Source organism: Alosa alosa, chromosome 15 (genome assembly GCF_017589495.1).
Source record: "Alosa alosa isolate M-15738 ecotype Scorff River chromosome 15, AALO_Geno_1.1, whole genome shotgun sequence".
Taxonomy (NCBI): domain Eukaryota; kingdom Metazoa; phylum Chordata; class Actinopteri; order Clupeiformes; family Clupeidae; genus Alosa; species Alosa alosa.
In genome coordinates this window covers 5,070,206-5,094,066 of record NC_063203.1, presented here as the reverse complement: position 1 = coordinate 5,094,066, position 23,861 = coordinate 5,070,206, and the positions used below count along the sequence as shown (strand labels likewise).

At 42.4% G+C, this 23,861-nt stretch overlaps 1 protein-coding gene across 1 annotated transcript; it reads left to right on the top strand.

The window, feature by feature from the left end:
* Positions 1 to 327: 327 nt before the first annotated feature.
* LOC125308365 (ras-related protein Rap-2b) lies at positions 328 to 2,464 on the top strand. Its single transcript, XM_048264822.1, has 2 exons — positions 328 to 1,187; positions 1,506 to 2,464. Exon 1 carries the CDS (start codon positions 603 to 605, stop codon positions 1,152 to 1,154), a length of 552 nt encoding a protein of 183 aa, XP_048120779.1. The 5' UTR covers positions 328 to 602; the 3' UTR covers positions 1,155 to 1,187; positions 1,506 to 2,464.
* Positions 2,465 to 23,861: the final 21,397 nt, after the last annotated feature.

Sequence of the window (23,861 nt, the reverse complement as noted above, 5' to 3'; positions counted from 1 at the left end):
AGGGTCGAAAAATAAGGGGTAAATTCAGTGGGCTTTTCTCCTTAAATCGACCTTCATCTCTGCACATTTCTACTTAAAAACACTTTATCCAAGTAGCAACTTTAAACTTTATCCAAGTAGCAACGCCGCTGATGGCAAAGCTGGGTGTTTGTAATGGTGTAGTAAGGTTTAGTTAACCGATTTCTATGGTAAGGGTTGTTAACCGATAAGGAACTTGCGGTGATCAAGCGACTCAACCAACTGTTCCTTTAAGATACTGCGCCTTTAAGAAAAGCTACCCAACTGTCTGCGCTGGTGACGTGAAGTCGCTGCGCGCTGTAGAGTGTGGGCAGGAAGAGAGTGTGAGAGCGCATTGATTACTCTTTGAACAGAAACGGTGCTCAGGGTCCGGCAGGGTGTAGCATGTCACGTTGCTAATGCTGTGGCACGGTCGAAATCAACCCAACGCCGTCCCTAAACACCGAGCGTGCACGTTCCCCACCCGAATCGAAAGATTTGGGTTGAAACCTGTGAGCGCAGGAGCGGCGCTGTGTGCCGTTTGAACAGCAGGGCGAACAGCGGGTGGAAAGCGCGTTCGAGTGGAAGGCAGGGAACGAGGAGCCATGAGAGAATACAAAGTAGTCGTGCTGGGCTCTGGTGGTGTGGGGAAATCAGCATTGACTGTTCAGTTTGTCACTGGGTCTTTTATCGAGAAATACGACCCTACAATAGAGGATTTCTATAGAAAAGAGATCGAAGTTGACTCGTCGCCTTCAGTGTTGGAAATCCTGGACACGGCGGGGACAGAACAGTTCGCATCGATGCGAGATCTGTACATCAAAAACGGGCAGGGATTCATACTGGTGTACAGTCTGGTTAATCAACAGAGCTTCCAGGATATCAAACCGATGAGGGATCAGATTATTCGTGTCAAAAGGTACGAGAGAGTGCCCATGATCTTGGTTGGGAACAAGGTGGATTTGGAAGGCGAGCGAGAGGTCTCTTCCGGGGAAGGCAAAGCCCTAGCGGATGAGTGGAACTGTCCGTTTATGGAAACTTCAGCCAAAAATAAAGGCTCGGTCGACGAACTGTTCGCAGAGATTGTCAGACAAATGAACTATGCTTCAACTCCAAATGGGGACGACCAGTGCTGCTCATCATGTGTCATTCTTTAGATGAAAATTCACTATATTTTTAAGTTTGCAATGGTGAGTGTCCAACTCGAAATATATGGCGAAATATGACTGAACAGACCAAAATGTTACATACCGGTTGAGCTTGAAGACAAACGTGTAGGCCTACGTCAGTGTCATCAGTATTGGAATGTGTCCTGTCATGTCTTGCACACGAACATTCATATGAAAAAGACAACATAATTAACATAACTGTTTACATGATAGAATACTTGAATGTTCTAGGATAGATATAACGCTAACAGCGGACACTTGAAAGACATGGTCGCCTGATTGTTGTTGTGAGACTACTATTTCATCGGTTATTGTTTTTTTTTTGTTTTTTTTTGGAAGTGTGTTGCAGGAATTCTAACTTGAGCTCTACGTGTCTCTCCTTGGCTTTGGAAGGAGCACAAATTCCGCAATGGAGGTGAGACCATCGCAGGAGTTCACTCTTGAGGAATTCTGTTTGGAGTAGGCCCAATCCATGCAGCTCTTAGTGTAGCCTACACCACTGAAGTGGCTGATCTGAGCGCTCCGCCTGTCTCGGCCTGCACTCCTAACTGGAACTTTTACCTTACAACGGATGGTGACGGAGCTGGACATAACCACGAAAGTTTTCCTCATTGGAGGAAGGAATAAGTAGTCATTAAGTGCTGCGCATGACTTGGGTCGAACAGTGTAAACTTGCCCTCTCCCCCTGCTATGTAAAGCTCTACTTTCAGATTTTTGACAGAAACGTCAGTTCATTGAAACCACTGTTTTTCAGTCAGTGCCACCCCCATTTTTCCTCAGCGTTCACGAAGACTTGACTGGAGTGACGTGGGACGTCAGCGTTGCGTTCTCACGTCGAGTGCCTTCCAAAAATCAGCTATTCCCGTTCAGTGCCAACGTGAGGGCGTACAAGAATCTAATTTTTAATGGCAATCCACAAAAGTACTTAAATGTAACACTTGGTTATACTTAAGGGGTTGAGAAGATACAGCAGTCCCCTTCTTAAACGAATTGCAGTTTTCTCCTTTCTCTTACAATCCTTTAATTTGGCCTCAATGTTTTTTTTAGGTTGGTCTAGCCTAGATATGACCAAATTATTTTGAAATACAGGTACTGAAAATCAACCAGTTTACTCAACAAAACCTCATTTAAGCAATTTAAGTCAAAGATTTTTATGTTTTGTTTCTCTTTTTGTTTTAACAAGAAATGTGATGTAACATTGCAATTCTAATACGATTGTAAGTTTAATTTGGGGTCAGCTTTTTAACAGCTGTTTGTGTTTAAAGATTTTTAATACAAATTGCATTTGTAAAAAAACAGCATACCTGTGGTTGACCTCTGTTTTCGAAATGAATTCATATATAGTGTGTGTAGATATCACAGGGAATTCAGACATACAGAACATAATTCTGCAGGACCGGATGGAAAGGAACAACTGGAAGGGCATTTGTATGGCTCTGATAGTAATAGTCAGGTATTTAGACGAGGGGAAGGCACCCCAGGCTGTGGCCTAAAGTGTTTGAGTAACCTAATTGTATGATGTAAGTTTTCTCTTATGCTAAATCACTTGAGGACTTGCAATATGTGCCAAACTATGTTTTGAATAATGCTGAAGAATACTTAATATATATTTATGTTTCAACATGGAAAAGGTGCCTCAATGATTTTACATTGGGTGTATGGCATGTGACTAGTACAAACACTTAGATGAAGGACTTGCTTTCACATACCACCCTGCAGGTCTAGTTCGTATTAATGACCCAGAAATTAATGCCTTTGTGTAACCGTAGCTAACCCAATAACTATAAGCCAAAGAGCTTTTTCTCCATAGTCTTAGGTTATCTTACCAGTTGGATTTCTAGGTAGCCATAGGTCAGTGTGCTGGGGGATTTGCAAATATGTCATTGAATGAAGGTGAATATCCCTCTATGTAGGCATGGCGAAACCTGTATTGCAGACATTTGGAAGTGTATATCATTTTAAGAAAAACTACTTGTGATGGTGTTCTCACCACTGTTTACTAATGGAGGAAGAAGGGAATTGGTGAACTGTTTGTATACAGTGGATGTTCATGCTTTTGGGATGTGGAAGTTTGCTGAGCCAGACAAATATCTCTTAACGTTACTCTGCTGTATATGAAATGGCATTGGCTCTTTCACCTGTGCACATTGCTAAGGCAGTACCCAGTGTATCCATATAGAGACAACTGGTTCCTTAACAGGATGTATGCATCACAGTTATAATGTGTGGGTGGTGTGTGTATAAGTCTGCGCTTGTTTCCTCTCTTCCCTAGCAGGCCTGATCACTGTCTAGTCTTTCCGCAGAATTGAAGGGTGTTCTCTCTTGCAAGCGGTTGCCTGCCATTACAGGGCTATGTGCTATGCTTTTTAGGACTAGAATATTGTCCTTGAGTCACATTTGGAATTGATACTAATATAATATTATATCTGTGAATGTTCTGGCTGTGAGAGGACCTATTACCCTCTGTCTTGGGTCTCCCATTTCAATTATTTCTTTATGAATGTATGTCTATCTGAGGAGGTGGTGGATTATCAAATGAGACTAGAACAGATGTGTGCATTGTAGTTGAGTCCAGTGGTTGACAGAATGGTTTGTGGAGTGTTGGAGAACATGGCGAAGGATGAGGAGAGGGTGTGTTGGGTTTTGACTTGTGACTGTAGTTGTTTTGACAGACCAGTGAATGCATGGTGGCAATTCAAGGGTACTGTTTCTTGAGAACGCCCATGTGAAAGAGCTGCCCATTTATTGCAGTTCTGGATGGGGACAGATATGCAGCAGACTACTTTGTAGTATAAGTGAGCCTGTGATTGACAAGACTTCAGAGCTCCTGTGACTGTGTGGACTGGGAATACCCTAAAATTCCAGTCATTTTTGCAATTCCTGGCACTCCATTGCCTGGGCTTGTCTGAGCTGCTGACCTTACTTTTGGAAAAGGGCTTGTCCAAACACAATCCAGGCCTGGCCCCTCCCAAGATGTGCGCCTCCACTGTAAATCTCCTCTGCTGTTTGGTAATACTGCATCATGGCTCACCATGGAATATTCTCTGTGGTGGTAAAATATTAAAATGCTTGAAGCAGTGATTCTCTCCATTGAGCTTCTTTCAGAGTCAAACGCCAAACAGAACGATGTTGTGAAAACAGCAAATGGTGTGGTCAGGACGGTATGAGGGTAATGATGTGTCGGGTCAGTCCAAGGAGCTCAACATTATGTCTGATGATTTTTTGGTCTACCACAGTCACGTGTAGTTGTAGGAATGTGTTGTTGAGGTGGTTTCTTGGCAGTATGTCATACTGAGTTTTGTAGGAAATGAAAGAAATTAAACCAGTTTTGATAAGCGTAAGTAGATAGGTATCTCTGTGTTCTTTGTTTCAAAAGCTATCATGTTGTGAGTGAATTTTCCAATTATTTCTCCATGTTTTTATCAAAAGGAGACAGAAGAATCAGGCTCAGGCTGCTATTCATTGGTGCCTGCTGACAGTTCATAACCCTTTTTAAACATACATTTTCAGCAAGGGACTCTTACCCTACTCCTGTTTGGGTTATGCTTCTCTCAAGCTGTATGTTTTTGTGGTTGTATAAAGTATCATAGGCTCAGGGTTCAGTATAGGATTTAGTGAAAACAAACTTGGCTGAAATCAAAGCATGATCTTGTGTTGTTATTACCATTGTACTGTAGCCATAGCCATCAAAACCTGACTGGGTGAAAACACACGTTTGGTGAGATGACATTTGCCACCCCGATGTAATGAAGGTGAGCAAAGTGAATGATGACAAGTGTGTAGGGTGGAGAGAGAATGTCACTGCTGCATGTCGTGTTTTTTCAAAAGTAAATGGGAAGGGAGCTGGTAGAGTTGGCTCTGAGGAAAAGCCTCTTCTCTTAGTCCTGTCAGCTGAGTGCCTCTTCGCCACAATGATCTCCTCTTCACCACTGAAGCTAAAGTGCAGGCTTTAATGCAGTATCTCTTGTGCAAGCAACCAAATTTAGCTGAACATTACTTGAGACAGACAAAAATATGCCATATTGTGCAACTTGTGTTTTATAACTGTGTCCCCACTGCCCGTCTGGCAACTATGTAGAGAGCTGTCTATAAATACAATGGAGACTCTTGACCGACTTTGTCGGAGTCTCAAAATGATAGGTGTGAATTAATGTGGCCACGACATGCCGCAGTTATATTTGTGTCCACGTTGTCCATTGCTTTCCTTTTCCTGGTGATGATGCGTAGGCAGTAGGGAGTATACTTTACACTGATATAGAATCACAGAACACCACTCTTGAGAAATGGGAACCTTCTTTTTCTTTCATGGTGCTCTACTGGTTTGTATGTCAGAAGACTACTTACTTACTTACTTACTGCAGGGCTAAAAGCGTTTAGGCATGGGCTGGGCTGTTTTAGAATTGAAAATGGGCAATATGCCTACAGGCCTATATGACCTATTGTAAACTTCAGGCAAAAAACATTTTCTTTGCTTTAAGCCCTGTTACTGTAGTGTTCATATACAGTTAAGCAGTCCTGCGCCAGACTCAAACTCTCGAGCTTAGATATGGGAGGTGGGCGTGCTAGCAAGCAGGCTAAACCCCGTAGGTTAAAGTATATGTTGCTAGCATGCTTCTTACGGTGTTGGGGAGTGAAGTTTACATTCTGCAGAGCTCTGTACCTGGATACCATTGGGTCTGTATACAGACATGCAAGCACACGTTACATCTGAAATTCAGTCAGACACGCAATGCAGTGCTTTCTTCAATAGCTGGTTGTTTACAGCGTAATAGATTTACATAAGTGTTTTTTTCCTAAATACAGTGGTCATAGCTTGTTGCAGCAGTGTCCTTATATCATTTATTAGGTTACTCCGCTAGAATTAATACATTGTGGATGAAATAGTCCATTGTGTGTGAGAATGCGTGGACATGTTTGTGAGGGAGAAGAAGGGGTGTGGTGGGGAGACAGAATCTGACTCATCAGCCAAACTTTCGAGTGAAACTGAAGAGTAGCATAATCATGCCTCAGCAGGAAGTAAACACATGACCAAACATGCACTGATAATCAAAATGTCTCGGTGGAGAACGGAACAAACTTCCCATTAGTCATTAAGCTTCTTTCCTTTGGAGCTGAAACTAATACAAAATGTATTACCATCACTATATTGAAAATATTTGTAGTTTGCATAATATTTTTTTACAGTTCTTTTAAAATCAGAATTAAAGTCAGAGTGGAAAGATATTTAGTTCCTGGATACCACACTACCAGGAGGTGCTTTCCTTAGGAAAATTCTGTTCATTCTTTTTGAGCCTTGTGGATCTCCAGTTGTCAGCTGAGTGTTTATCTGTGAGAGGGTTGTTGTTGTGTTGTGAGGTAATACTCATTAATGGGTTGTGTCGTGTGTGTGTGTGTACATTTCATATAAGCTGTTGGTGTCCTATGTCTCTGTGGAGGCCTTATGTAGAGCACTGGTCAGGAAGGAAGGGTGGTTCCATTGCAGACTTCCTGTCTTGCTTTCAGAGAGGTTCACATGCCTACCACTCGTCTCCAGGTCCTGTCTGCCATGTACAGTAGCTAGTCCACAAAAATCTTTGATTGTTCTGCATTTGGATGCAGAAGGTGTTGTAATTGGGGCCATCATTGTCTGGTTTTGTGAACTGGCTCTGACTGAGTTTAGGGACTTAATGATGATTGCAATGTGCTGAAGGTGTCTTGGGCAGTGCTAAGTGTAATGTTAGAAGTGGTTTTGAAATATGGTGTTCTCAGCCAGAAATGTACTATGTATCTGTAGTATAAGCTCCAAAAGTGATAATGTAGATCTTTTATTCATTTTATGTAAGATTATATTTGGCCAATTAGCTGAGCTGATACTGCTGTAAAACATCAAACAAAAATGTTGCAGTCAAATGGATCGCCATTCTTGGATGAAGTGATACAAAGTGGGGTAATGCCTGTGTGAACAAACTAAACAGGATTAAAGGTGGAGGGGTGCATGTCTGACTATCATTCCTAAATCAGGATAATACCATTAGAGGGTAGTGTGTGTGTGTGTGGGTGTATTATGTGACCCTTAAGTCATTGCTGTCCATCATGTATTTACTTGATTATCCAATAGCTGAGTGTGGGAAGAGATGCCCATACTGACAGGCCCCCTGGTGTTCTTTCCCAGACCTTTGTAGATCTTCTGGGTTAATTGGAGCCTTTAACGGCTCCCTCCTCCGCACCCTTTTCTGCTGGTCATGCACAGACTCAGGAGTTGCTCTCAAATCCAGAGTTTTGACTCTTGACCATATGGGCCCCGAGAGACTTAGCATCCCTGCTGCTCCCCCACTGACTGCCCAACCCCTCAGCCTCCCTCAGGGGGCTGCTCTGAGGGGGAGGAGAGGAGAGGAGGGCACTGGCTGGAAGTGTGCAGAAGTAGCAGATCTGAGCTGTTGCTGAGGGGCATGAATGTGTGTTGTGCTCCTAAGCTGTTAGATGGGCATCTGGTGTACTTGTCATGGCATGTTTTCATCCATGATGGGCGACTGACGTACATTTTGGAGAGTTTGTTCATGTACTGTGTGAGTGACCGTGACTGCACTTGTAGAGGTCCTTTGGTGAGAAAAGACGTGTGTGAATGTGTGAATCCCAGCCTGAGGTGCTGTGGTGAGTGGTAAGAGGGGCACACTGCTCAAGAACAGATGGCTCTTCTGTGATCGCTCCAGAACGAAACAAGAAATTGTAGAAGGAATTTCTGCTTACTTAACACACTTTGTTAATTAGGGACACACTGATGTGTGTTTATGTTTTTGTGTTTTATAATATGGGTTGGCGTCTGAGTGAATAATCATACAGTGTTGTTGGCACAGATTTGACTAGGGCTCAGTGTCAGAATTGTCCTGGAGCTCAGCTGTTCCTCTACATTTTCAAAGTAGCATAGCATTTATTATCAATGTCTCCATGTAACTTAACTGCTGTCCTGCTCATGTACTGTGGTATTAGTAAGGTATAACCTGGTTAGCTTCAAGACTTGTATAGTAGCGTGTTTCATTTTAACCTGTGTGTGTGTGTGTGTGTGTGTGTGTGTTCTGTCTGTCTGTGAGGTTTATCTGTGCCCAGCAGGCAGAGTATGACCATATGGTCTATAGAGAAGAGATCCCGAAAGCATTGCTACTTAGTTCACCCATGTCTTAGGCCCAGCAGATCAACCCCTACCCCACCAAGGGATTCGTGTGAGATCTGCATTTGTTGCAGACCCTATTCCTTTAACTTCCAGTACACCTCCAGTCTCTAAAAATATCTCTGTTATGTATTGCTGACAAATAATATCCTCTGTACACATACATGCATACATGCATATTGTGTCAGTTGGTAGGGCAAGAGAGGTATGATTAAATGGTTGTGGTATTGAACGGATGACTTCAGTGTCAACACAGTCTATCAACAGACACGAGTTTTGAACATGTGATAGATGTACAAAGATTCCTTCTTTAGTGCCATTTGTATGTAAACAGGCGTGCGCCTTGTCAAGTGAGAATTACTCCAAGACTCCTGCTGTGACAGACACCATATAGACAGTGAAGCTGCTATAGTTAACACGGCCAGAAACCCATGACACTAAACCGCTGACCTCAGGATTTCATGATCTAACGCCTGGAATTGAACCATTCAGTCGTAGTCGTGGTGGGAACAGAAAAGGACGGAGCTTCCCTTACCTCCCTGCTTGACCTTTATTTTATTACCTGTAATTGTTATCTATATGTTTATTTCTTTCTTTCATTTGGCAGGTTAAGGATCAAATTCAAAGGGCCCTAAAATATTTGAACATTGACACTGTGGCTTATTTAGCATACATGCATGTGTTGATGTAATTGCTATATTACAAACAGATGTTGAATGTTGACACTGACAGATATTTGGAGCACAACATTAATGTGCTGTCCTACTGAGAGGCCTTTCCTACAGGTTTAGCATTCAGGGAATAATAATGACTAGTGTTATACCTTTACCTAATGAACCATGAGAATGACAGTGTAGTAACCGAGATGTTTCGGTGCTCACATTTGTGTTTGTTTGTGTGTGTGTGCGCACACACATCAGAGCACATATGGATTCTGTTAACAGACATTGCTCTTAACTGGTTTATCATGCCCTGAAGACTCATCTTCTTCATATAAATCAGAAGAACTATGAAGAGAAAGAGTTGAATTTGAAGAGTTTGAATTTGAAGAGTTATTTATCATTAATTTAAGTTCTCCAGGTATACCTATCTATATCTTATATCTCCTAAATACTTAGTACTTATGAGGAGGCGAGTTGGAGGTCATGTTAAAGTGAAATATTTCAGTGACTGGCTTGAGAACATTCTTGGAGCAAGAAGATCATTTTAAGTCTTTGTTTCCTGAGAAGGGGTTGCACTTTACACAGAGCCATTGCTGACACGTGATCAGAGATAAACTGGCTGTTGGCTGCAATAGGAGTGTAATTACCCCTCCAGAGAATTATATTCTTACACTCTTAAAACAATTGTGTTGTCCCTATCTGGACACAGAGATGTGTTAAAAAAACATTAAACATTGTGTTGTTTTCAACGAAAGATGTGTTATTTTCAACATATTGTGTAACAAAAAAAAAGGAACAAACCAAACTGTGTTGTCTATATCTGGACACATACGTGCAAGTTGTGTTGTTTTCAACACATTCGTTTTAAGAGTGTAGGCCTACTAATGACCACTGCAGCTAATGTCACCACTGCTGTTACAATAGCAGCATTGCCTTGCCATGCCATCATCTAGTTTGTCATGTCAGTTCTTAGTGACTCATATGTCGCTTATTATGTCATAATATCATCTCCTTTGGCAAAATGATATAGAAATGAAGAACTTATAGAGATTTGTAGAGCAGCCAGATTTTCTTGTTTGTCTGTTTTTAGATGTGGGAGAGGTGACGGAAGAACAAAAGGGACAGTGTTCAATGCAAAATAGCATTCCAGAGGTTTCTTGTTGGTTACCATGGCAACACCACACTCACACCAACATGTATCATTTTGTTTAATTGGCGGTTTCTGTACCCCTCTCCATGCATTCCCTAACTTGTACGCACACACGCACACACCTCACACACTACACATGTCTGTTCAAACATGAGGCTGTGTTTATGTAGAATTATATTGATTTTGTTCTTAAAGTGATTCTTTAAAACAAAGAAAATAAAATTATGTAATGAATGCCCTACTAGCACAAATAAAACAGACAAGCAAATACAAAACCAATATATCCAGATGAGAGACTGGTATTGGCACGACCTAATTGTTCTCTGACGAGAGTCCTCATCTCTCACATAAGAAGTTGACAACTGACGCAGGAGTGAAATAGTATGCTATGGCTGATGCCCAAAACAATGACTAGGCATGATGGTGTGTTTCATTTTGCAGTACTAATGGTGTAAAATCCATAACCAATCAGTATGCAAATCAGAACAAAGGGGGTTTGGTAATGCCTAACAACACTATGAATCTAGCCAGAACCATTTCTGACCAAATGTCATGGACTACGTTGCTATAGGGCGTTGCTGCAGGTAGTCAAGTAGCTTAGACAGTTAGTAGGTAGACATGGAGCTGATGTGCTTTGTCTAATCTGGCTAAACAAGGTTTTAGAGGACCTGCAGGAAGACTGTAGTTGTAATTGCTGCTAATTGTCATCCTACAAACTACTGTGAGGTCACTATAGTAAAATTGTAAGTGCTAGTTGCTTTTGCAATTGAATAATCTTATTCTATGATTCAAGTTCTTAGTTCAATTGACACAATGGGTCTTAACTTTGTCTTTGTCTCCAAGACAAATGAGATATGATTTTGATGCAATGCAAAGACCAGGAGCATTTGACATTTTTGTTAATGTTTCCTTAACATATTTATACAGAGACTGACATAAAGGCCTTTGCTGCTTCTCTGTTTGCATGAAAAGGAAACCCATGTAAAAATACTCAGCCAGACAAGTGGTTCAGACAAATTCAAGTTCTACCATGGCCATTTATGTGTAATGCCCTTTTAGATTATCCACTGCCCACACCACCTTTCCTCACAAACCAAAATCCACTCAAACTAAAAAAAGCCATGTAAGTGACAAAACCAACAAGCAATTCTTCAAAAAGATACATTGGGCCTGAAAAACAAACATTGTTCCAGTGGCATCGCATCAGTACATAACTAATCATTTCCCTCATCACACCCTCATAGCTGCCGGTCCCCTGAATACACTGTAAAAAATGTGGTCTCTGTAGACAGCCCAGGCTCCAAAAACAGCAACAAAAACAACTTGGTGCAGCCTGGACCATGAAACATAAACTTCTCCAGCCATTCACTGACGAGATGCACATTCAGGAGAGTTTCAGTTGCACTGGAGGGGGAGGGCTAGCTCTGTTTTGTTTGAACGTCATCAGAAGTGACTTTACCCAACATCGCTTAGAGCGCCTTTAATAATTGTGATTTGCAATTCTCCAGCTGTGATGCATTGCACACTATATATACAAAAGCATTGGGATGCCTGCCATTACACCCACACATGGACGGATTATGAACTTTCGGGCCCCTGGGCCCAGATGTATTAACTCATTGAGTGCCAAAAACATAATATTACGTTTTTAGCTTTTTTTTATTACGAAACTAGACACTCTAACACACCTTATATGTGATTTTGGGAACTCTGTGATGAATGGAAATGAAATATATGACGATCGAAAACTCATGAAAACGCAAGATCTGGACATTTTATCTGGACGTTTGATCTTAACTCGGCTTTTGATGGTTGCCGCTTTGTTTTCGAATTAGTCACTGATTAGCCTATCAGTGACATGCACGCCAGGTCAAAATCAGGTCATTTATTTTCGTGGGTTTATCACTAGGTGGCAGGTCTCGTTAGATCTCTTCCCAGAAACTTTGCAGGCAACACTTCTCAGGTGCTGAAGGGAGAAATGAAAAAGTCGAAGAAAAAGATATTGCACCAGGTGCGTTTTCGCCAGACAACGCTGGATGAGTCCACCTTTCTACTAAGACAAGATGACTCTGACCACGACAGGTCAAAAACATTGAACACCGTGCTGAGGAGGGAGTTCCATCTCCACCACGAGCCGGGCCTAGCGGAGTGGGTGGTAGGCCGAGTCGCTTGGTAAGAGGGCACCCTTGCCAGAGTGCGAATATGTCGGGTGATAGTGACTCATAAAAAATAATATCTCCATTTCTAGAAAAAAAAAAACAGGGATTTTGATGAAAACTAGCCACTGTTTAGCTTGGGATTTCTCAGGAACAGAGGCATGTAGACATACATGGTTTGCACCCACTGAGAGCTTAAAGTCTCACCTTTCAAACGAGCCATTGTATGTGATCATAGCTATAACACAGAATATGCTGTGGCTGTACAAAAATCATCAACAATGGTCTAGATTGCTGGCACTCTAGGACAAAGCTTCCGAAAACAGCTTGGCATTCAATGAGTTAAGGGCCCCCCATTAATTGTCGCATATATGGGAGGGGAGGTTTGGGAGTCCTACCCCAGAACATTTTTAATTTGTTTGATGTGAGTTCCTGTATTCTGGTGCATTTTGGGGATGGCCAATAGGCCTACTAAATTCAATCAGATTCATAGCGTACATCCTGATTTGTTGATATTGAAGCAATGATTCCATGCAAAGGCTTGGGTTTCAGGGCCCCTTGACCCCTTGGGCCCCTGGGCCTGGGCCTGGTAGGCCCGTGCAGTAATCCATCCCTGCACCCACAGGAACTTCAACAATGACTGATAGGTCAGCTATTCCTCTAGTTTGATTGAAGTGATTGATGTGCCAAAAAGAGACCGCGAGAGATACTTTGTTGTTTTAATCATGTGAATCATGTGAAGACTGCTTTGTATTTTGCCTATTTCATAGTCTCAACCTCGCTACTCTCAATACTGTATGATGTGAAGAACGCATTATTAGCATACAGTATGCACAGTCTTTCTCTCTCTCTCTCTCTCTCTCTCCCTGTTTTTCAGCTGCACATTCCTACAGAGTGAATTCATGGCTCATGCCTTTCTTCTGAGGTGTTGTCTGAAGGGAGGCCTTCTTGCAGCTTGTGCCTTGGCTTCCAGCTGATAAGAAAGGGCTGGGTTGCACGCCTGCAAGCTGATACTATTGTGACTGTTGAAAGGCAGCTGGATTGGCTGTGTTTTTGATGTGTGGGCTTGCGTGCACTTTCCCCACTATAGTGTCATTATAGGTCACCACAAGTAAAAGTGCGATTGTTCCCTTATAACGCACATACACATTTTTAGTAATGCATCTGACTTGCCACTGTACATCTGTGTAGTATGTATGATGATGTAGTATGTATGTAGTATGAGTGTTGTGCTTCAAATTGTTTAATTAGTCTAACTATTCCAGCTCCAGACTTGGGTGTATGAGTTGGTCTGTAGATGTTTGGTCTTCTGAGAGGCCAGAGAGATTCAGTGGGCAGCATGGTTGCAAGCCTGCTGCAGCACAGCCTTGCACCATTGTCCGGGGTGAATGGAGGGCCTGTTCTTCACACGGCTCTTCTTGGCTCAGCGAGACTTGAGCTGTCTTGTGTTCCTGATCCAGCAGAAGAGCAGTTTGCTGTGCTGCTGGCACCCGGGTCACAAGCTCTCGTTTGTTATGGCCGAGCCAACTTGACAGAATTGCACAAGTTCCACAAAGTCTTATTGTCAATATCTAATGAGGAGAGAACTGAGAGGACCTCTCCATTCTTGAAATTCAGAAAGGCCCATCCTGAGATCAGCCAAGTTCATTTCTGCCATCTACCTCATCAGCCTCATTACACGCACGCACGCACGCACGCACGCACGCAAATAGTATGTGTAGAGTGAGAAATAAATGACAATAAATGCTAAATGACACACAGGCATGCACACAAGGGCTCTAAATTAGCCTGGCTTACACCGATTTAACCCACAGCTCACTTTCGACTTCCAAGGGGTGAGTTAAGTTGTACATAAAACTCTTACAAAAATCGGAAGGACGACAAATACTTGGTTTGTTTGCTCAATTTCAAAGAAAATACATGTTGTTTAATACTGATACCTAGCCTGGGTGCCAGCCGAACTTAGTCCCGCCCACAACATTTGAGGTCGGGAAGTTCGGTCTGGCATTGCTCCGTTGTGGAGGAACTATGCTCGCCCCAGAGCTGGGCGGACCAATAAAATCAGGCTTTACGATGATGGACAGGTGAGCAACAGTGCCTCGTCTATCACGTCATCTGAGCACGCTTAGGTTGATTATGTTTGCAACAAAAACGTTGTGGCTAGAAGTAGACAGATCAGTTTTTCCTAATAGCCTACCCTACTACGTATCTCTTAGATTTTGCTAATGAGTGTTGTAGGAGATATTGACAGCACAATAACTTTTACAAAAGACCAGAAAACAATGTTAAAGCATTTGTGGAGAAGAAGGATGGTTCGTGTGTTCTTCCTACATCTCATGGTAAGCTATTTTGTTGCTCTGATTGGTTAGGTCAATCCAATTGGGTGCAGAAGCATTCCCCCCTGTATCGGTTGAAAGACGCCCCATTATTACGTCCCAATGGAGCAGTATCAGTCTATTCTGACATATTCTGACTAGAATTTGAGTATGACGTCAGGCTAACTGATACCATCAGCACAGCCATTGGTCGTGCCGACCATCCCCCTATCTGCCATTGTGTAAGGCCCGCCCAATGCCAGATAAGAGGTTGTGATTGATTCCTGGGTTTTAGGTGATTCAGAAATGGGCTTGAATGGGAAGGTGGTGAGATGGATCCAGGCCTGTCCACATTAAGCCGGGTAGAAATATGCATATTTCACTGAATTTTATCAGTATCATGGCAACCGCACGGCAACGTATCTGAAACTTTGGGGTTTCACTGTACACACGACAATGCAAACCCAGCATTTTGAAATTTATACTTCTCAGAAAGAGTTTTTCGAAAAGTATATTTCTCGGTGTCGGAATACACCATTTCAGTAGACAGAAGGGCTATACAGTGTAATAAATATACATATTCATATTTCCCCGGCTTAGTGGGGACAGGGCCTAAATACCAGTGAATATAAGATCCCATTGTTAGAGAACACAATCTCTCTTACTGTCTATGAATCAGCAATCTAATCTCTCACCACTAAGGAATGCCTGTATCATCTCTCCAAACAGCGTAAACAGTTGGCCTCTAGCCATTTGTTATGATCAGTGTGTCTTTTGATTTGTCTTTGTTGTTTTAGTTATCTTTTAAAGATAATATTATGACTTGATAATATAGAAATAATCCTGTCCTTAGATGTATTATTTTCTCTTCATGCACTGGTCCTAGACACTACTTAGACACATTGCCAGTTTATCTTCAAACTGCACATTGCCAGTTTATCTTCAAACATGTATACTTTCCACTGACCAGGTAAAATCCGTTGGTCAGCTGTACTCGCTGCTTTCCCTACCCTTCAGGTGGTCAGTGTGGGAGTTGTTGATGTTTCAGAGAGGCCTGGAGGGAGTAAGGCTACACTTCACCCAGATGAAACGAGTGTACAGGTGTGTGTGCACACTCAAACACACACTCAAACACACACATTCTGCCTGTCTCTATGCCAGCTACAGAAGGTTCTTTAATATATGTTGATGAAACAAGTCCTTGACGCACTCAAACACATTCTCAAACTCCTCAAAGCACTCACAAACATTCTTCCATGGAAAGTTATCACTGATGTGTGAATGCTTTTCTGTGTGAATTTGCAAATGAAGTCGGAAGTAGTTTGCAGAAGATTGTGAATAGATGGCAGTATGAATATACGGGCAATAAAAGTCCCTTTCATTTATAGTGCTGCCTTTGTCATCTCCCACTCTCTCTACACAACATTGTTTCACAGCTGTGTATTTCAAGAGCTTCGTCTTTCTCTCCCCTCAGGAGTGACAGTCTCATTTCTCTTGGCTATGAGTGTGTGGGTGTGTGTAAATGAACAGAACTGGTACAATATGTACCAGGCCTCTTAACTACAGTATCAGCCTCTCTCTCTCTCTCTCTCTCTCTCTCTCTCTCTCCCTCTCTCTCCATGTTCAATTTAATAGAGTTCACCTTGATTCTCATCGTTCACACCAGGATTCGATGGCCAATCCCTTGGAAAGACTACTGCAGCAGTAGGCCATCTGTCTGTGTCATCAGTGGTAGGAAGAGCAGACAAATAGAGATTTGTGATATGACAGATGTAGGTGTCTCCGCTATTTTTCTTGATTAGTTGTCTATTTATGACCTCAAGACGATCCCTGGAGCACCAACAAAATGTATCTCACTGGTGTTAACAGAGCTGTTTAAGCATACATCTGAAATGGTCTCCTCTTCTCATGTCACACCAATACCAGTTTACAAGTCTCATTGTATGCGGGATCTGCACTGATAATTGTGCTCACAGCTGAGAGGAAGGTCTATCAGGACTATCAGGTAACAAGAACAGGAGTGTGAAGTTGGGTATGAGAGAAGATCGAGGTCAGGGCACTTGTGTGTGAAGGTGCAGAGAAGCGCTCTGCGTCCGCTCAGCTGGGCTCCCCATCCATCAGCTGCCCTCTGCTTTGTCTGGAGACGAGAGCCCCGCGGGGCTGACGGAGCAGAGGCTGCGCTGGGGTGGGAGGAAGCCAGCGGAGGGAGAGAAAGAGAGCCATGCCATGCCAGCTGTGATCAGAGCTGGAGTGTGAGTCAGCACAGGGGGCGTATGTGTGGACGTGAAGTGTGTGTCTGTGTGTGTGTGTGTGTGTGTGGAGCTGGTGGAAGCCGCACTGTGTGCATGCCTGTGCAGGTGCCTGTAAGTAAACTATACAGGGGTGTTAAGTGTGTGTTTTTTTCCAGATTCTTGTGCCAACAGACATTTGATCTATGATGAAAGCTGGAAAGTCACATATTCACACACTCACACAAACGTTGCACATCTGATGTTAAAACTTAACAGGAGTGCCTGCTCTATGTTTCTCACAAATACAGATACAAATGTTGTCAAAGTAGTCAACTGATAAAGAAGGATTTTAATATGGCTTTTAGAAGTGTATTGCGTAGTAGTTGCATTACTTTTGTTATATGGTCCCATCTCTGCCAGTGCAAAAATCTCCAGTAGTAAGTTCTTCCCCTTGGATAGCAAATACAAGTCAAGAATCATTAAACAAACATAAACCAGAAAAGACACAATGACAGCAAATCTATCAGAGTGTAGAACCAATGCCTAAGTTTATGGTGAAGTATACATAATGCACCTTTATAAAACCAGAGAGACTGTCACAGAAATGGATTGGGAGACATAAGGGAGAGGAGAGGAGAGGAGAGGAGGTGAGAGGAGAGGCATGGGGGATGTTCACCAAAATAGACTGTTGCAGTGTGACTAAGATGCTAATTACAGGGGAACATTGTAACACACAGCAGTGAAAAAAGAATGAGGGGGGAACTGACAGCTTACTCGCTCTCCTTGCCAATGTGCTGTATGGCTTATTGGCAGCACAGCACAGCAGAAGCATCACAGCTGTACTCTGACGTGCTGCCAAGTGCCCAGCGAGGTCTGAGATTTATTGCACTACTCTCTTCCAGTCCCACATAGCTCCTATTCACTATCTTATCTCTTCTTCTTTTCCTGCACATACTGAAAAAACCTTAACACGCTTTAGACAATCACAGAAATGCACAAACACACTAAGGTGTGACTTGGCTGTGTGTGACATGAACTGCTGACAGCCATACTGCAGATGTTTTAGAAGCATACATGTATGTTGTCTTTCCTGGAAAAAGAGAAAATGTGATGTCTGTGCAGTCACTAGTCTACTCTTGGTATTCTGATTCATAGATAGCATTCAATTAAGTGTTACTAATATATACTATATATATACACTAAGATAATATATATATTAGGGCTGTCAAAATAACTGATTAATTTCGATAATTAATTTGAGAAAAAATAACTGATTAAAAAAATTAGTGCAGATTAATCGATTCCGTATGACCTTTGACCCCGAGCTGTTCCAGTCAGTAAAATTTAGACTGTAAAATGAAGGAGAGAGAAGAAAACGTGCTGCCTGGATCATTGATTGGAACATTTACTTTTAAAAAACGACCTGATGGTGTTGATAAAAATAAAGTGTTGAAAATAAAGTCCTCTGCAATGTCTGCAGCAAGGAATTTGCATATCACCGGAGTTCATCAACTCTATAGTCGCACATCAATGCAAAGAAATAAGTGTTGACATTGAGGGGAGTGTTAATTTATTTTCATTGTGTCCCCTAGGTTATATCTGTGGCCTGAAATGCCTTGTATGTGAAAAAAAAAAAATCTTCCTGAAGCACTTTTGAATTTATTTCCTCAGCATATTAGGTCATATCATAGATTATTATGGCCATTATTTGAACAGTGAAAATAATAATAAAAGTTTTTGAACTTTAATGTCACTAATGCTGATTATTCAATGATTCATTTGAATTTAAATATTTAAAATACTTTCACAGCAAAAATTATATATGCGATTAATTAATCACAGAGTATGTAATTAATTAGATAATTTTTTTTAATCGATTGACAGCCCTAATATATATACTAAGATTGTATGGTCACAATCTAGAATAACTAATGACAGATTTATAACCTGTGGGTGTGTATCAGTCTCCTCATGCTTACACACCATGCCTCAGGGGAGAATTTCATTCACGAAGGGTGTTTGTGTGTGTGTGTGTGTGTGTGTGTGTGTGTACAGGTTTGTGACTTATGGTGACTCATTCCTGTTCACAAGTGGAATTTGAGAGCCTAATGCCAAGTCTAAAGCAAGTACAGAATGATTGAGCAAGGCCAACAGCCAGAGCATTTTCCTGAGCTTAAAGAAAATCAGGTGATTGCAGACCCTGTCTCACCATGTTAAAATCCAGCACCCAGGTCCTGATCCAGCACCCAGACCCTGATCCAGCACCCAGACCCTGATCTGCATTCAGAGGATCATGTAGTAGGACGGAGACATGGTGCCCCCTTTCCTTTTCTGAAAATGTGAAGTAAATTGGAGCAGTAATTTTGTGAGTGGTGTGAGCAGACACAGACAGACAGACCCAATTACCCTATCGATTGTTCCCTATCGGGGTCAAGGATGAAAATGATAGCAATATCTGGATTTCTGGAAAGTACTTTCTCGATTTTGGTAAACATATCAGCAAAATGAAAATACAGTGAAACACAATAATATGGCAGGCCTCTTTGTATTCTAGGTTGTGTTTGCTCGATAGTACAGCTAATGGCTGTAAAAATTCAGTATTCATGTAGAAAGTGCTTATTAAACAAGTCGGCTATGTAGATGTGTTAAGGTGTGTGTGTGTGTGCGTGCGTGGGTGTGTGCATGAATGTGTGTGTGTGCATGCGTGTGTGCATGTGTGTGTCTGCGTGTGTCTGTGCGTGTGTGTGTGCATGTGTGTGTGTGTGTGTGTATTTATGTTTGTGTGTGTGTGTGTGTGTGTGCATGTGTGTGTCTTTATGAGAATTTCTGCTGACCAGACTGGTTCTTAAAGAATGAAGTTCATGATTGCCGCTCCCCCTTCCACCCCCACCAATTTCCTTGTCAGCTTTATGAAAACCCTAAGTGTCCTCTGGGAGGTCAGGCTGAGCGTGTGCGCTGGCTTGCAGAAGGTTGGGTTACTTACACTGAGATGGTTAGAACCAAAGAATCTGTTAACAAAGCCCAGCGGATCAAAAATCGACTCTCAGCGTTTTTAATCGAACCCTGTCGTATCTCTCAGCGACTCTTTTGTTTGTTCACCCAAACTCTATTTCACTCTCTCCTTCCCTCTCTCTCTGTTCCTTCATCTCTCCATTCCCCTCTTTGCGGTGGCCCGGGACTGAGCTGTTTTGTTGTGGTAATGGTTTAGCTGTGTGTCGGCTGCGTGTGTATGTGTGTGTGTTGCCCGTGGGCTGAGTTAGACAGGAGGATGTGTCGGCCTGATTACGGATCTCTCCCAGGCTGATAAGAGTGCCTGCCTTTCCCCCGCCAGCCTTTAGCTCTCTTGGGTCACAGCGGATCAATCTGACCCTTTCAACCAAAGCTTTTACTATCAGTCTCCTCATCAGAGGACGTCCTTATCTTGACACTTAAATATTTTATATGTCAAAAACAGCATGGGACTGGGGTTGCTTGTCTGTGTGTATGTTTTATATATAAGACATACGACATTGTTGTGTTTTAATGTTTGAAATGTGCATTTGTGAATCTCACTCTCTCTTGCCACTGCTGGAGTTTATTCTCCGTCTTCAGCAGTGTTCTGCAGCATGTGTGCACACCGGGAGACTTGGACAGTGAAGCTGATGACTAACTTCCCCTTTGCCCTCTTCGCCGCCGCTGTGCCAAACAGCATCACAGTTGTTCCTGTATGTGGTCGCATGAGTCATAAACCAGTCAAGCATTTTTCCCTGCACTTCACACTTTCACAAACAAGTAGGCTGCAGGACAAAACAAAACACACACACACACACACACACACAAATAATGTGGAAGAAGGTGACGTGATTTGCCACATTACTTGCCTTCTTTCTCTCTCTCTCTCTATCTTTTCTGTTGACCTTCTGTTGTCTCACTCAGAATGTATTTTCCTCATGGCTGAAGACTAGATATACATCTCTGCTGGTCTCGTCCTATGTGTCTGTGCTGCGTGGCCACCTCAGGGGGCCTTGCTCTCTCCATCTCCCTCTGTCGGGTTCGGATGGTCCTAATGACCTGAGCCTGTAGTCATTCGTAAACAAAGCTGGAGAGAGACGCAGCGGTACCACATCCTTTCCCCTGTTCCTGCGCACATCGGCCGCTTTGATCTCCATAGAGCAGCAGCAGCACCAACACCAACTCCACCCACACGCTGCCTAAATAGAAACACTCAGGCATTTACATCTGAAATAGCTTGAGTCCCACAAACTCAGATTATAAAAGCAAGGATACCATACATACAGACATCCCTCTACACACCCCCACACAATGACAGAAGAACGCAAATCAGAGACTCATGTCAGTTTATGAACTGTCCATGCTTAACACTAGTAGGTCGAATTAAAAAAGGAAAATTGTACCTTACTCACTCACTCACTCACTCACTCGCTCGCTGACTGCAGATAGCTGGGTGCTTGAGTGGACTTTACATCTATACTAGTCTGAAATTTGTGTGTGAGTACAGTATTTGTGTTTTTGTAAGCTCATGAGGGGCCACTTTAATGTCTGTAATTGTAGGGGTGATTATGATGTTGTAACAGTTGAAAGTAATGGGAGATGGTCCAGACGAAGTTAATTGGCCACAGGGTTCATTATAGGATAGGAAGTTATTCAGAGTATCTGTGTGCGGTGGACACATCAAGAGTATATTGAAGACCACAGACAACATAAACTATAAAATATGGACCACAATGACCATGAACAGGAATAGGATTTAGTATGCTAGAACTAGACAAGGTCCCCCAATGCCAAGTCAATCAATATGTCAGCAGGTCTAAGTCAGTATGCACTATCTTTCTTTTTAAACATCAGCCAGTCTTCTACCCTCTAACTTTCTCTTTTCATCTTGAGGAACTCAAGTGCCTCACTTGCACTCATAATGTACTGTCTTGGACTGGTTACTACACAACGATCTACAAACTAATTACTGGGCAGGATGTGATGTTATCAAGATTTCCTGTTAAGAGTGTTTGACATTTTGTTATTCTGGTCTTGAATGGGAGGGTTGAATTTGTTTATGTGTTTGTAAATTGTACAGGGGATTTGAAGGAATGTATAACTTTGACTTGCATGAGAGCAGGAGACAACGAGTGAAAACACTAAATGTGAAGAAATTATACCTCATTACACAAGATTAGAGGTCCCTCCTGAATTCCCTCCAGCTTGCTGCGCTAAGAGGGAAGCCATGTTACATAGAATGCTGTCATACAATACTTTCTGCTAGTGTGCTGCTGTTGTTGTTGTTGTTGTTGTTGTTTTGATTTCTTGCTTGATTTCCTATTTGGCTCTCAATACTATAACACTGGTACTCAGCAAATATACCTGTGTTGGCCCGCAAAACATCATGCCTGAGGCCCAGAAGTATTTATGTGGAGTGAATCCAGGATTAGTCTATGGTCTGAGTCAGGCAAGAGGGTGGCAACAATATTATCTAACATCATCACTGATTCATGTGGATTTTACAGCATTTCACCACATTGTAATCCACATTAAGTGATAAACTATCTCTAAATACAAGATTTGGAAAACATCATGGGGAGACCAGTTTGATGTGATAAAATATAACTAAATGTGTTTCACTTTCATTTCAATACATGTCAAAAAAAAAATTGTTTTGGTTGCAAGCATAAACCTGTGTTTTTTATTTCATCACAGAGAGACAGTCACCCCTCCCCCTCACACACACACACTATCAACCTCTGTCAATCTTGATCAACCAGTGAATTCCCATTATTTACCTCTTGTCGCTTATACTGATGGGGCTAAATTACCTTTCGGCTTCCAGCCAAAATATTCGCCTTGACCACACACCACAAAAATACACCAGTGTTTCAGCCATATAGTCTCCTTATCAATCCACATCAAACAGGCTAGCATGAGGCAAAACACCTCTATAGTATACTATTCTGTACCTGTTTACTCTATAGTGTACTATTCTGTACCTGTTGTTCTGTACTTCAAAAAGTAGCTTTATCACTAAATGTCAGTTTCCCCAAGTCAGTATACAGATGAATGCGATTAAGTGATCTGTTATCATTAATCCTTAGTAGTATGCCACTGCTTGTTGAAGGATCATGTTGAAGTTGCCCAGACATCATCTCAAAAATCCCTACTGCGGGGATCACTAGCCATCATCCTCTCTCTCTCTCTCTCTCTCTCTCTCTCTCTCTCTCTCTCTCTCTCTCTCTCTCTCTCTCTCTCTCTCTCTCCCTCTCTCAAATGAGTAAATAAGAGCAGGAGAGCTTACTGTGGTCTCCGGGAGGCTCTATGTGCTGTCCCTGATGCTGTATTACCACATGACTAGTTTTATTGCAAAACTTCCTCTTCCCCTCCTTGGCATAAAACATAATGTGTGAGGAATGTGTGAGGAGCAGAAGCAAAACAGTCATCTCACGCAACCAAGAACAAGCTGCAGATTAATTTTGTGTTTCAACATTTTTTTCCTCTTCTCTTTAAATATAAGGAAGTTGCAATAGCAATCATTGTTTGAACAGATGTATTTTGGCTTCAGAAAAAGGGACTTGTTTGTTGTGTACAGTGTTACCGGTAGGTTAGGTTTGACTATAACTTCTGCCCTGAGGATTCCTGAGGAGGGATAATGAGTCCTGTCACACAGCCCCCCTGACCCTGGGGAGGGGGCCATCACAAAGGCGACAGCCGTTTTGAGTGGGTAATTAAGTGTCTCGTTAAGCGGATTTGGAGAAGAGTAATTAGTTTGCTTGATGAGCACGCTCGAGTGGAGCAAGGAAGGGGGTGAGGGCAACAGCTGACAGATGGCTCCTCTCTTAGGCAAGGGTGGCCAGGGGAAGAGGCCATGTTGATGAGGACTGTTATGATAGACGTGAGTACAGTGAGGCACTTCTTAAAAAGTTAAAGGTGCTTTGGGGTAAAAGCCTGTGACTCCGACAGCATGGTGAAGAGAGTTCCCCCAATACTTCTGTTCGTGCAGTTCACTTGTCCGTTTCAGGCCTTTTTTTAAACATTTGTTTACCTTTCTTAGGCCC

What these genes read in the sequence shown, in the direction of transcription:
- LOC125308365 (XM_048264822.1), top strand. Translation starts at nt 603, where the DNA reads ATGAGAGAATACAAAGTAGTCGTGCTGGGCTCTGGTGGTGTGGGGAAA.